The 14,717-nt window shown below is 48.7% G+C and overlaps 1 protein-coding gene across 2 annotated transcripts in view; it reads right to left on the bottom strand.

Annotated features, from left to right (window-relative positions):
- The window catches only part of HPN (hepsin), a 29,952-nt gene continuing 15,235 nt past the window's right edge, over positions 1-14,717 (bottom strand). The window contains exons 5-13 of one of the 2 annotated variants that reach the window (XM_033158137.1): positions 14,467-14,596; positions 12,900-13,022; positions 11,194-11,234; positions 8,704-8,869; positions 7,100-7,290; positions 6,168-6,263; positions 4,577-4,719; positions 2,325-2,489; positions 1-121 (exon numbers count right to left, since the gene is read on the bottom strand). In XM_033158137.1, the coding sequence (XP_033014028.1) occupies positions 83-121; positions 2,325-2,489; positions 4,577-4,719; positions 6,168-6,263; positions 7,100-7,290; positions 8,704-8,869; positions 11,194-11,234; positions 12,900-13,022; positions 14,467-14,596 (1,094 nt within the window). In that variant the 3' untranslated portion in view covers positions 1-82. The remainder of the gene's footprint in view (positions 122-2,324; positions 2,490-4,576; positions 4,720-6,167; positions 6,264-7,099; positions 7,291-8,703; positions 8,870-11,193; positions 11,235-12,899; positions 13,023-14,466; positions 14,597-14,717) is intronic. The other variant, XM_033158138.1, reaches the window with a different exon arrangement.

Below are 14,717 nucleotides of genomic sequence, written 5' to 3' on the forward strand. Positions count from 1 at the left end.
TTTTGTTTATAGCAGCAGTCTCACACTGGAAGGGGGGGAGGTTGGCGAGGCAGAGGTGACTCAGTATCACTCTTCCGGGGCTTCAGTCCTGGATCACCATTCCACTGGCATGGGAGTGAGTCTGCAAGGGGGGAAACAAAAGGAGAAACAGGCTGTGCATCTTTCTGGGGCCTTCAGACAGACAGATCTGCTGGGAGTACAGGACAGGCGTTCCCTTGCCCTTCCACAGCAATGCACTGGTTATGTGCTCACTTGAGATCTTTTACACTGGACACCCGCTAACCAGTGGGTGCTGTAGCACAGGTGTTTGGAACCTCTGACTGGTCTAATCAGACCCAGTGTGGGTCTCTGTTTGGCCCACAAGGCCATTTCCCCTCAAACCACACCAACCTCCCCAATGCTTGACATTGTATGTGGCATCCCAATACGTTTCCAAGCACAGTTCAAAGTGTTGGTACTAATCTTTAAAGCCCTAAATGCAGTGCTTTTTATTCTAGGGGTACGCAGGGGTACGCATACCCCTAAACATTTTGTGAATCTAATGGGAGAAGAAGCTAATTTTTTATTTTAAAAAATAGTTTCTTCTCTAGCATGGTGAATCGTCAGTTCCATTGCTACCCCCCCCCCGATGGCAGGTTCATTTCCTGTCCTGGTGTTTCCTGAGTCTCAGACGGAAGTGAGTATTTAATGTGTGAAGCATTTACTGTATTTATTTTTCCTGATTTGAACTACAAAATGGTAGTTCTCTTGAGTCAAAACGTTGTTGTGGTTGTTGTTGTTCAGTCATTTCCGACTCTTCGTGACCCCATGGAGCAGAGCACGCCAGGCACGCCTATCCTTCACTGCCTCTCGCAGTTTGGCCAAACTCATGTTAGTAGCTTCGAGAACACTGTCCAACCATCTCATCCTGTGTCGTCCCCTTCTCCTTGTGCCCTCAATCTTTCCTAACATCAGGGACTTTTCCAGGGAGTCTTCTCTTCTCATGAGGTGGCCAAAGTACTGGAGCCTCAACTTCAGGATCTGTCCTTCTAGTGAGCACTCAGGGCTGATTTCTTTGAGAATGGATAGGTTTGATCTTCTTGCAGTCCATGGGACTCTCAAGAGTCTCCTCCAGCACCATAATTCAAAAGCATCAATTCTTCGGCGATCAGCCTTCTTGATGGTCCAGCTCTCACTTCCGTACATTACTACTGGGAAAACCATAGCTTTAACTATACGGACCTTTGTCGGCAAGGTGATGTCTTTGCTTTTTAAGATGCTGTCTAGGTTTGTTATTGCTTTTCTCCCAAGAAGCAGGCGTCTTCTAATTTCGTGACTGCTGTCACCATCTGCAGTGATCATGGAACCCAAGAAAGTGAAATCTCTCACTGCCTCCATTTTCTTCCCCTTCTATTTGCCAGGAGGTGATGGGACCAGTGGCCATGATCTTAGTTTTTTTGATGTTGAGCTTCAGACTATATTTTGCGCTCTCCTCAAAATGAGAGTACCCCAAAACATTATTTATTTTTTAAAGAAAAAAGCACTGCCTAAACAGCTTCAGCCCTATATACCTGAAGGAGCATCTCCACCCCCATCCTTCAGCCCAGACACTGGTGTCCACCTCCGAGGGCCTTCTGGCAGTTCCCTCATTGCAATAAGTGAAATTACAGGGAACCAGGCAGAGGGCCTTCTCGGTAGTGGCGCCCACCCTATGGAAAGCCTTCCCATCAGATGTCAAGGAAATCAACAATTATCTGACTTTTAGAAAACATCTGAAGGCAGCCCTGTATAGGGAAGTTTTAAATGTTTGATGTTTTACCATGGTTTCATAATTTGTTGGAAGCTTCCCAGAGTGCTTGGGGCAACCCAGTCAAATAGGTAAATATAAATACATGATAAGGATGATGATGTTTGTTTGGCAGGTAGACAGGGCTTCCTGGGCACAACCAGGAGCCTTAAAGCGCATCCCCAATTGTGCATTGGCAAGGGAGGCAGTCAGCTGATTGAGATCAGCCTTCTGGGATCAGCTAAGCTCCTGAGATACCTATCAGAAACTCAGTATCACAGCTGACACCTGCCTAAGGCAGGGCATAGCAAAAGTCATCACCTTCAATCTTGCTGAACTGGCTGCTTGACCTGACTTCCCACTCCCTAGTGCAACTGATTCCTGCAGAAAGGAGGTTTGGAGTCACTGCCTGTCAGCCGATTGCCTCCATTCCCATTGCACAAGCACCAGCCCCAAAAGGCTGCCAACCGCTGTGTTAATTTTTAGGGTGCCACAAGCCTCTCCCTGTTGCTTTTCTTGCAACTGGTTCACCCAACTAACTGCCCCGGGTGCCCTTTACCTTCATGGCACGATAGATCCACCCTTGAAAATCGTTGACCTTTGTGTAGACCCCGGGTTTATGGGCCAGGGCGCAGCCAGTACCCCAGCTCACAATTCCACAGAGCCTCCAGCGGGAAGTCCGAGAGATGCCATCCTCACACACAAAGGGGCCGCCACTGTCGCCCTGCCATGCAGAAGAATGCAGGAGTTACAACCCTTGTTCATTCCATCAGGCTCTGGTTATCTCCTGCTTGGACTACTGCAACGCACTCTACGTGGGGCTCCCTTTGAAGGTGACCCAGAAACTCCAACTAATCCAGAATGTAGCAGCTAGACTGGTGACTGGGAGTGGCTGCCAAGACCATGTAACACCGGTCCTGAAAGACCTACATTGGCTCCCAGTATGTTTCTGAGCCAATTCAAAGTGTTGGTGTTGATCTTTAAAGTCCAAAATGGCCTTGGCCCAGTATACCTGAAAGAGCGTCTCCACCTCCATTGTTCTGCCCAGACACTGAGGTTCAGCTCCGAGGGCCTTCTGGCGGTTCCCTCACTGCGAGAAGTGAGCTTATAGGGAACCAGGCAGAGGGCCTTCTCAGTAGTGGTGCCTGCCCTGTGGAACACCATCCCATCAGATGTCAAGGAAATAAACAACTATCTGACTTTTAGAAGACTTCTGTTTAGGGAAGTTTTTAATGTTTGATGTTTTATCTTATTATTATTATTATTATTCTGTTGGGAGCCACCCAGAGTGGCTGGGGGAACCCAGACAGATGGTTGGGATATAAATAATTTATTGATCTTAATCTGATTATAATTATAATTATAATTATAGTATGGCACTCTAACTAGGAATGTGGACCAGGTAAGGCCAGGGGTGTGAAGCAGAAATACAGGCCAATCAAAGCCCACACCTATGGGTTGGAACATTACTGCAATGGTGCCTTTGAGGGCAAGAATTAAGTTCTGGAGGGACAATTTTCAGCAGGGAAATGGCACAGGGAAAGGGTAATCCCCTTTCCCCCATCATTCATGTTCCCCAGGGATGTTATATGCTACATTCCAGCTCCAATCAGGCATTTGTAACCAATAAAGTTATTTAAAGGTAAAGGGACCCCTGACCGTTAGTGGACGACTCTGGAGTTTCGGCGCTCATCTCGCTTTACTAGCTGAGGGAGCTGGCGTACAGCTTCGGGGTCATGTGGCCAGCATGACTAAGCCCCTTCTGGCAAACCAGAGCAGCGCGTGGAAACTGAGTTTACCTTCCCACCAGAGTACTACCTATTTATCTACTTGCACTTTGTGCTTTCAAACTGCTAGGTTGGCAGGAGCAGGGACTGAGCAACAGGAACTCACCCCGTCGCGAGGATTCAAACCGCCGACCTTCTGATTGGCAAGCCCTAGGCTCTGCGGTTTAACCCACAGCGCCACCCACGTCCCTAATAAAGTTATTTAGACTATCATAATAATCTCCTACTACGTATGTGTACAGGTCTGATCAACTTGTACATGTGCTACATTTTTTAAACCTTATCTCTAATTTTAATGCGCTGTCACAACCGCATGATCCTAATATGAAACCCTCATGGCCGCTATTATGGTTTTTGGTTTTTTAAACGCACTTAAAACATTCCCATGGTAAACATGTTGTCTCGTGCAGGCCAAAGTTCAACAGCTAGAGCATACGAGGGGAGAAATTCTGACTGAGCCTCGTGGCTCTTCAAAGGGAGAAGAAGGGGCTTGAAAGCCCTTTGCCCTCCATTCTAGCGGGCAGAGAAGCCAACTGGCAGAACCAACGCTGGTTGTCCTTTACCTCTTGCGCATAAAAAACACACACACACACATTAGAAAAAGCATCCAAAATGATTTAAGGGATTAAGCCTTGTGAGGAAGAAATGTGAGTTGTTGGCCCGAGCCCCATGATTTTTTTATTTTATTTTTTTGCCTGGGTCACTTTGTGCCTGAACAAATTCACCATGCATCCTGCTCTGCTTTGTTGTTCAGCAAATAATCTACTAAACACTAAAGATGAAGGAATCTGTGCCACCCCAACCCCCCAGGATTCCCGTCAGCTCCAGCCAGAATGGCTTATGGTCAAGGGTGATGAATGATGCAGAGCAACCAAATCTGGGCGACCAAATGTTCTCTCTCACACACACACACACACACACACACCTTGCTCTCTCTTTCTAACCACAGTCCACTGCACCTAAATAACTTATCTTCCCTTACCTCCCAAGCCCTGGCCCTTGGCCACTGCAAATCACAGCCTACCTGGCAGGCATCTGTTCCCCCAGCAGCAAAGCCAGCGCAGAACATCCTGGGCCTGATCTGGCTGCCATAGTAGTCAGGGCTGTTGCAGACACTGGTGCTGATGATGGGCACGCTGGCTTCTTGCAGCACGTCAGACTGTTGCCCTACAAAGTGGAAGAACAGAGTGCCATAGGAAAGCAGGCTTAGTAAACAGGTCAGACTTATTTGGCCATTGACCCAGTGCAGTCAGCTCTGGCTGGCAGCAGGTCTCTGGTGCCTCTGGCAGAGATCTTTCCTGTTGCCTGCTCCCTTGATCCTTGGAGAGCCCAGGGCCTTCTGCACATGGAAAGCGTGCTCCATCGCAGAGCGATGCTCGCTTCCACAAAGAAGTTGCAATATGCAAAGGGGTCGATGTGGGGAACATAGGCAGAGAGAAGATTGTCTCTCTTCTTCACAATACAGTCATACCTTGGTTCTCGAACGGCTTGGCTCCCAAACAAATCAGCTCCTGAACACTGCAAACCCAGAAGTAAGTGTTCCGGTTTGCGAACGTTTTTCAGAAGCTGAACATTTAACGCAGCTTCCACTTGAGTGCAGGAAGCTCCTGCAGCCAATCGGAAGCTGCGCCTTGGTTTTCAAATGGTTCCGGGAGTCAAACGACTCCCGGGAACGGATTAAGTTCAAGAACCAAGGTACCACTGTACTGGAACAACAGTGCATTGTTAACACTATGGAAATAACTCCCAGTAGAAGCAGCAACAGCTGCCAAAATGGGCAGCTCAGAGTGATGCAAGGGGCTGCAACTGGAATACCACTTTTCTGTTATGAAAATTCAGCGGAGCAACTGCTGCGCAGAAGATATGCTGAGGAAACTACACATATTTAAAATAATTAAGAGGATGCAAAAACAGGTCCTTTGCTTGGTTTTTAATTATAGAAAAAAGAAATTATAATAATAGAAGTTATACTAAGATTACAAAATCCCACAAACCATGACCCAACCGGTGACCCACCCACCAGGGTACAGAGAGTAGTACACAACGCTCCTTATATACTACATTTACAGCTCAATTAACACCTGCTGTACTCCCTCACATCTGCAAAACTAGGTCATGAGATTTACAGTAACTTTTAAAGAGGTATACATTTTGTGGAATAACAATGAACCTTGATATCTGAACTAATCAACATTTTCACCTCACCCGCCTGTAACCAGAGCTGTGTGTAGTCTGCATATAAGCGGGGGAAATAGTCAGAATTACAGGGATTCTGTATCATGGCAGGCTAAATTCCGCAACCTAAAAGACACGGGGGGGGGGGGAGCAAGCAAGCCCACATCTACTTGCTTTGTATTCTGCTTTTATTGGCCCTTACATCAGATCTCCCTTTGGCTTATGGGTTGTTGTTTGTTTTTTTTAAGGAATGGCCCACATCAATTAAACCTGCCTTGAAGCCTCGCGGCTTTAAAAAAAAATGAACCGACAGAATACTGAGGTTATGAGGTGAATGATGCAGCCCATGGCCGTTTCTGTAGTTGCATAAGGAGCCTGAAGGATACACAACGCAGCTTGCAAGAGCTGCTGCCATTTTAGTAGTGGCAAGAGGTACTTACCATAGTACTGGGTGTTGCCCCAGCCGGTGACGATACAGATCTTGCCATCCACCAAAGGCTGGCCCAAAGCTGGCAGGCAGATGGGCTGGATATATTCTGTGGGGAGAAAAGGCAAATGAATCTTTTCATCCTGCCTCCTAGCTTCTGGGTAGCTCGCCTCCATGAATTTTCCTTTTCTCTCGCGCGTGCTCACACTCAGAAACATAAATATATGCACCGGGCTGGCTCCAATTTTTTTCCCCAGAAGCGGAAAGGGAGTTTGGGGAAGGCACAATCAGTCTCCCACAAACAGACATACTGCAGAAGAGAGAGCAGGTGATGGGGGGCTGTTGCCTCTTCGGACAGCTGTGGCTGCTCATACTGTCACCCATCCACTCTCCTGAAAGCCAAAAAACTCAGCTGGTTGCTTGGCACTGCCAGTGTGCAGGTGCCCAAGCCCAGCACCCATTAGGTGTTGAAGCCCAACACTGGCTCTGGATGCAGAGTTAACTTTTTTCTGCTGTGGTTGTCCCAAGTTGAAGCATGGGCGCAACATTCACCTTACTTTGAAAAGCAAGTTCTGCATTGCGGCACATCGCAGCCCCATAGGGCAGGCAAGCGTACATTTCTTCCTTCCTCCCTCCGATTTCTCGCTCACCCTTCATCATAAGGTTGCAACGCAGGTGACAATATAATCATGCTAGCAACCTCATCATCAGCATGGCTTGGGAATCGTACGGATGAATCTCAACACTGTGCTATTTATGATCGCTCCATCAGCACAACATTTCTTCCTGCCCAACTCCCCTCTCCCCACCTCCCTAGGTGGATTTTGGGGAGGCCCAGGGGGGAGGAGGAGTCCAAAAACCAGGGCTCACAGATTCCCCACCCCTGCCCCACGGGCTCTTAATAACTCTTTCCCCACCACCACCTTCCTGGCACCACGTTCTCACCGTTAAAGGAAAGGGGCGTTGCCAAGTGCATCAGGGCTATGTCATTGCTGTTCTCCTCGCTGTTGGGATCCAGGAAGGGCTGGTACCCACCGTGGTACACGACGCTTGTCACACCCACCTGCAGCCCCTTAGTGGAGAGCTGGGAAACGGCCCCCACAAACACCCGCCACCTGCTCACTGCTCGATTCCTCCTGCAGAGAGATGGGGGAGACTTGTTGAAATCAAAATTGAAATTACTGGTAATCATAGAGTTGGAAAGGAACGCAAGGGCCATGAAACCAATCCCCTGCGGTGCTGGAATCTTTTGCCCAACGTGGGGCCTCAAACCCATAGCCCTGAGGTTAAGAGTCTCATGCTCTACCAACGGAGCTATCAGCCTAAGACACAGAAAGAGATTGGAGGAGGACAGCTATACAACATTGCCAGGGTTGATGGTGGCCTGTGGGTGGCTGTACATGAGAAGAGGTTGCTGGATCAGGCCAGTGGCCCATCTAGTCCAGCATCCTGTTCTCACAGAGGCCAACCAGATGCCGGTGGGAAAACCTCCAACAGAACAAACACATTTGTACACCTGGATTGACAGTAGTACATGTGAAAAGGATCTAGGGGTCTTAGTAGATCACATGCTTAACGTGAGTCAACAGTGTGGTGCAGCAGCAGCAGCCAAAAAAAAAAAGCCAATGCTATTCTGGTATCCCAATCAAGGGAATGGTATCCCAGTCAGGAGAAATAATAGTCCCACTCTCTTCCACCTTGCTCAGACCACACCTGGAAGACTGTATCCAGTTCTGGGCACCACAATTTAAGGATAATGGCAAGCTGGAACAGGTGCAGAGGAGGGCAACCAAGATGATCAAGGGTCTGGAAACCAAGCCTTATGAGGAAAGGTTGAAGGAATTGGGTATGTTTAGCCTGGTAAAGAGGAAACTGAGAAGTGATATGAAAGCCATCTTCAAACATCTCAAGTGCTGCCATATGGTAGATGCAGCAAACTTGTTTTGTCCTGCTCTGGAGGCTAGGACCCGAACCAATGGATTCAAGTTACAAGAAAGGAGATTCCACCTAAACTTTCTGACAATAAGAGCTGTTCAGCCATGGAACGGACTCCCTCTGTAGGTGGTGGCCTCTTGGTCATTGGAGGTTTTTAAGCAGATGTTGGATGGCTATCTGTCATGTATGATCTAGTTGAGATTCCTGCATTGCAGGGGGTTGGACTAGATGACTCTTGGAGTCCCTTCCTACTCTTCAGTTCCATGATTTGTTCATTTCTAATCACGTCTGTTTTGGAACAAATTAAAAATGAAGCCAACTGAGGCCATTCAGTTCAATTTTTCATGTTGCTGTTGTGATTAATATTAATATTAGTATTAGTAATATACCACCAATCTGACTGGGTTGCCCCAAGCACTCTGGGCAGCTCCCAGCAAAATATTAAAAACACAGTAAGACATCAACCATTAGAAACTTCCCTGAGCAGGGCTACCTTCAGATGTGTTCACACATCCTAGTAAACAACCTAAAACACCAGGGCAAGCCCTGAGAGTAGCAATGTTACCAAGCTGGGAGCCATCACAATAGCAAACACAGATATGGCAGGGACTTACTCTGGGAAGCAGTGTGCAGCCGTGATAACCCACTCATTTGAGATGATGGAGCCACCGCAAAGGTGCGTCCCATCGTAGCGCAGGCTGACTTGCCACGGCCATTTGCCCAAGCTGGCGTCCTGGCCTCCCACAATGCGGTCCACAGACAACTTTCTACGTCCACAGTCTGCAAAGAAGACAACAGGCATGAGTTCTTCAAGGGGCAGGATCTGGCAAGAAACATCCCAGGTGATCAGGTAACATCACTTAAAACTGGGGGTCGTTTCCCAGCTACCCTCTAGGATTTGGGATACAGATAGATAGATAGATATAGATATAGATATAGATATAGATATAGATATTTTAAAGAGTCTATCCCATTCCCACAATTGCTGCGGGCCAAAGAACAAAAGCAGATCTATGTGTCTGAGCCGAGTTTCATACCTGACCTGCAGAATACTGTCATGAACATGCAAACCAACTTTGGTTCCAATGGCCTAGTAGCTAATGAAAGCCTTGTAAACATCCCCAAGTTCTTCTAATCCTCTCTTAAAGTAATCCTAGTTGATGGGCATCACTACCTCCTGCACGCTACATACTGCAGAGGGGAGGTTCACACAACCTTTGCATGCCATCAAAATAATTCACAGACCTGCCGCAGTCACAGCCTCTGCTGCCCACAAATGAGACATTATTCAAGTGTTTCAGTGGTGTGCATGTTCAGTGGTGTGGTGTTATTCAAGTGTTTCAGCCATCTCCACATGTGCTGATGTGAAGGGAGCAGACCCTGTTTGGACCAGGCTCCTACTTGCCCTTACCTCAGTACACACCAACATATCAGTGGCAGAGACCAGAGTTATCCAAAATGGCCTGTACCACATCAGGTGTTGTTGTATTTTTGGGGGGGAGACACATTTTTTTTAATGCTAAGGACGTAAAAAACCAGTGCAACAAGGAGCAGCTGGGTTAGACGTTTTCTCCCTGATGGGACAGCCTGTGTTTTTGTTTTCAGCTTGCCATCTCAAGTTTTTATTTCAGGGAATATTCTTAAGTGGTACCCACCTGCTGCTGCCTGAAATGATGCAATGCAAACTCCTGCCTCAGAATCCTGCCACCTCATTCTGCTGCATGAAGAGAGCATCATGGGCCACACAGGGGCATAGGAAGGGGTGTGGGGGGTGCGGTCTGCCCCGGGTGTCACCCTGAAGGGGATGGCAAAATGGCAGGTGGCACTCACCGCAGCATGCCCGAGCCACACATCTCAGGAGCCCACAGGCCCCGCACTGTCCGCCTGCTGCCTCCCCCCAGCTGTAGGGCAGCTGAGGCCCCATGGCGTGCACTGTCCTAAGTCATGGTTTCCCACAGAGAATTCTAGGCCATGTCGTTTGTTGAAGGTGCCAAAGAGTAATTAGGAGACCTGTATTCCCCTCAGAGAACTACAGCTCCCAGAATAGTTAAAACATCAAGCCCTCTTCTCAGGGAACATTGGGAACTGTAGCGCTGCTCGGCAGAGTTACCACACAAAAGGCAAGCAAACTTAAAAACGAAATGCCAAATGGCCAAGTTTATTGGGTGGACCAATAAACAGAGGCCATGCTTTCTCCGCCTTCTCGGGGGGTTGACTGCCATCCCTAAGCTTCACACAGTATTTCCTTAGCCATTCCTCGATAAGAGGCAATGTAGGTTTCTAACATTTACTGGCAATTAATGGGTCTGCAGATTTCTAGAACCTTTATGCAGTCCCAGCTTCACCACACAGCTTTTGGGGGGCAGTTACTGGGGTTCCTGGCTGGGCTGAGTGTCACCAGCTGCCCTGAGCCCCCTTTAATTTCACGCACACACTGACTGACTGACTGACTGACTGACTGACTGACTGACTGGCACTCATGATTTCCATTTCCCACAAGGTCATCAGAGCCGTCAGGGGCATTGTGGGAAATTGAAATGGCGGCTGCCAGGCATTGACCCACTCCTAATGGGTAAACCTGCTGGCAAGAGAGGAGCCCACCAGAGGGAGTAAACTAAAAAGGCAGTGATGGCTGGTGCTTGTTGGGGCTGGTAGGGTGGAAGGCAGGGAGTCCAACAGTAGGTGGAGCCAGAGAGCCAATGTCAGTTGTGGTTTTGCCCCCGTCCTCCCTGATGATTTCTACAAGGGCAGCACTGAAACTAAGGAGGAGGAAGCTGGCAGCTAGCAGTCAGGGCCACCTTCTGGAATTCTGGGCTGGTTGGAAATAAGAAGGCAGGCAGGTGGGGGCTGGCTAAGGTTGGTGGGGCAGTGCTGCATTTGCCCTAACAGACCAGCCTCCACTGTCTCAAGGGGTGTTTAGGTGTGAGCAGGTCAGAAGAAGAAAACGAAAAGCTGTTAATGGCATTTGAACAACAGAAGGAGACTTGGTAAAGAGTTAGAGGAACTTCAAGATAGCAGGCTGAGAAAGACACAGAGAGAGAGAGACCTGTACACAGGCAGGTGGATCAAGACAGTGCCCTTGGGAGGGTTTGGGGTTTCCATACCTTGGCATAGCGTTGCCAGGAATCGGCCTGTCGGGCATTCGCTGTGAGAGAAAGAGAGAGAGGAGAGGGCTCAGCTGCAGAAAGGAAGGAGAGCAAACCTTCATCAGGAACGTGTGTATTCCAGGTTCCTTGCAAGTTGAGCTTTCTGCCAGGTGAGGAGTTCATGTTCCTGAACATCTCCACCTACATTTAATTTCCAAGATTCTAGGCCTTATGACCACACAAAGACAAGCCTGGAGGCAATGGTGCAGTTTCTCACTAACTCGAAAGCTAGAATTCACATTGGGTAGGATTTATAGTGGCCTAAAAGTCCCTCGTGTTCCCTGTGGCTAGCAGAAGAATGATGTAAAATAGGAAGATTAAGGATATTTTCACCTATTTTAATTCACACAGGGTACGGCTTTTCCTGGTGCAGAGCTGGGTGGGGAAGGTGTTATTTTCAAAAGCCTAGTTTACACACAGCCCCCAGTATCATTATGAACCTTGGCCATGTCACTGTCACACACTTACGGTAACTTAAAGCCCTTACCGGGTTCATCGCAATGGTACCTACATTCCTCTCCAGGGTCAAACTCTAAGCAAAACCCCAATTACTCATGCTTTTCAGCAGAAGCCAGCAGTGGGCAACAGATGAATGCATGCACCCATGAGTGTTCTTGAGATGCTTTTAAAAATGAACAAAAGGACAGGCAGGCTGCCCAAACAGCAGAGGATGGGGGTAAGGCTGAGCCAACATTCAGTCTGTTGGTATACACATATGGCAATGAAGCTTTAGAGAAAGGGTGAGATTCTGGTGACGGATGTGCTTTTCCTAGTATGTCTGTGCTCACTCTTGAGGGCAGGCACAACCTGTACTGTTACAGCTCATCCAAGACACATCTAAAGCACATGACTTCCACCTAAAGAATCTTGGGAACTGTAGTTTAACCATGTGCTTTACATGATCTGCCATCAGTGTCACCCACACCTGTGCCAGTGCCAATTGTTAGGGGAATAGGGCAAGTATTTAGCAGTTGAGAGCAGCATAAGGGGACAGAATATAATCCAGTCACCAAGTGTTGGGATTAAGTCTGTGAGATTCACCATATGGAACTGCCAAACGTCTTAGACCAGCAGGTGGGGGACATTTATTGGCCCCACCAACATGGGTCAACTTTGACAGGTGGGCGGGCACTTCCACCTGTCTAACATCAGGTGATTGGCATGTGGGTTGTTCCGCCCACCTGTCAAAGTTGACGAGCGAGGGGAGACAGTGACCAAGCAGGACTGAACTCCCCATCTGCTGATGGGTGGAGTGGGAATGTTTCAACCCTGCTTTCCACTGCAATCTCCTGCGTCCATCAAACCCGCCCATCAAGGTGATGTCACCTGGTTGACAGCGGGGCATGGCTCCGCAAAAACAGTCTCACAGGCAAATATGGAACCCTTGGTGGGTCAAGAATGGCCCTGGGGAGGGTCCCCACACCTGCCCTAACAGCTCCAAGTCTAGGTCGTCCTACAAGGCCTAGGTCAGGGCAGAGGAACCTGTTGGCCTCAAGATGTTGCTAACTCCCATCAGCCCCAGCCAGAAGGGTCAAAGGTCAGGGATACTGTGAAAACTTAGCCTAGTGCTTCTCAGCAACCATCAGGGTTTTCAGCTTTGATTTTGTGGCTGTCCAGACGTTTCTGGATTTCAACTACCACCCTAGGTCCGTCTTGTACTTTACCACACCACAATGGCCTCGCTCAGCCTTCGTGCAAAAGGTAGGCGGGACTCGTCCACACAGAAGTAGCCTGACGTCCCATTGGCCCCTGCTCTGTCAGCAGCCAGAACTGAATGGGAGAGAGACCTAGAGCGCAGGCAAACACAGAGGGGGTCAGTATCAACGTAACAGCCATGCCCACATCCCAGCACCAGAACCAAGAGAGATCTCCCCGGCCCTCTTAGTGCATTTTCAAGGAGCATTCTTAAAGGGCAATGAAAGAGGTTGCCTTAGAAGGGCCCCTGAGTGGCCAGGATCGTTAATGTGACCACCACAGGAAGCATTGCCCTGACTCTGGACTGAGTCAACCACCTGGGCAGAAGACTCTCTCTCAGCCCTGTTATCCAATACCTCTTGAGGTTCTCCACATATTGTTGAACTCTAACTCCCATCATCTCTGACCACTGGCCATGCCCGCTGGGGCTGATGGGAGCTGGTGTCCAACAACATCTGGAAAGCACCAGCTTACCCCACCACCACCACCACCACCACTTCCATAAAATCATAGAATCATAGAGTTCGAAGGGACCCCCAAGGAGTCATCTAGTCCAACCCCATGGCTGCTAAATATTGGGTGCTTTCGAGCTAAATATGCCAGGGATTCATCCTTCTGCACCAAAAGCAGGTGCTCTGGCACTGAGTCTCCCTTCTCTGGCTCAGGGGAAGGGCATGCTGCAGGCTGCTTTGATCATGCCCTGAACACCATCCACTCTTTGGGGTGAGCAAAACAAGACTCACGCATGACCATTTGGTTCAGCCCAACAGTTTGGGAAGGAAGCATGTCCAATCCCATCCATTTTCCAAGGCTCCTTAGACCTGGACCACTCCATCCTACATCTCTCAACTGGTCTCACCTCTCACGCAAGTTCTACCAGTGGCCAGTGTCTCCAAAGCCCTTCTCACACACTGAATGCAGCTACAGTTCTCATGTGCAGAAACAGGGGGATCTGTCCTCACTCTCTATGTGATCAGCGTGGCCATTCGCAAAGGGAAGCTCTCAGGCACCTGAGCTAAACGCAGAGCCGGTAGGGGTTGCAGCGCTGGGATGCAGTCGATGGTACAGCCCTACTTCCCTTTCCACAGGTGAAAAGCCCTACATGCAGTTAATGCCTGGAAAGGGCTAGAGACCCATGTGGGCAACGGTTATGTTGAATGCTGGCATGCACCTTAATCAGGTTTTTAACTTATCATTTACATTATTTTTTTAAAAAAAAGGTCTTAAATAATTGTTTTTTTACTGGTGGATTTATTCTTTTTTTCAAACTGCTGTGAGCCTTCATTACAATGAAGCAGTGTAATTTTTTTGTGAAATGAAAAAAATTATGCCGGCCAAGTTAAAAAGCAGAGGGGGTGGGCAGTCCTGTGTACTACGTAGAAGAGAGCATCTCAACTGGTGCAGGTTTTTCTCCCTCTTGTGTGACAAGTTGAGCTGGCGAGGCTCCCTCTTCTAAACTTCTGCTCCAAAAGGCCTCCTCTGTTGGTGCTTCTCTCACCCTTAGTCACCTCAGCCATTACCATTATCTCGAAGTACCTGACAAATCCCATCTCCTCGCAACTGAGGGTGGCCACTTGGGCATCGGAGGACGACGAACAGAGCAGCCTCCACCTCCCTTCATTCTCATCGTACACAGTGAGGCGCAGGTCGCCGGAGCTCACCTGGACTGCGTTGACCAAACAAAGGTGTGAGATCTTGGCAAGATACGCCCATACTTCACCCCACCTTTGCCGCAGCCCAACACTGACCGACCCTTTCCTAATTCATGGTGGCATCTCCCTCTTGCA

Source organism: Lacerta agilis, chromosome 8, assembly GCF_009819535.1.
Source record: "Lacerta agilis isolate rLacAgi1 chromosome 8, rLacAgi1.pri, whole genome shotgun sequence".
Taxonomy (NCBI): Eukaryota; Metazoa; Chordata; class Lepidosauria; order Squamata; family Lacertidae; genus Lacerta; species Lacerta agilis.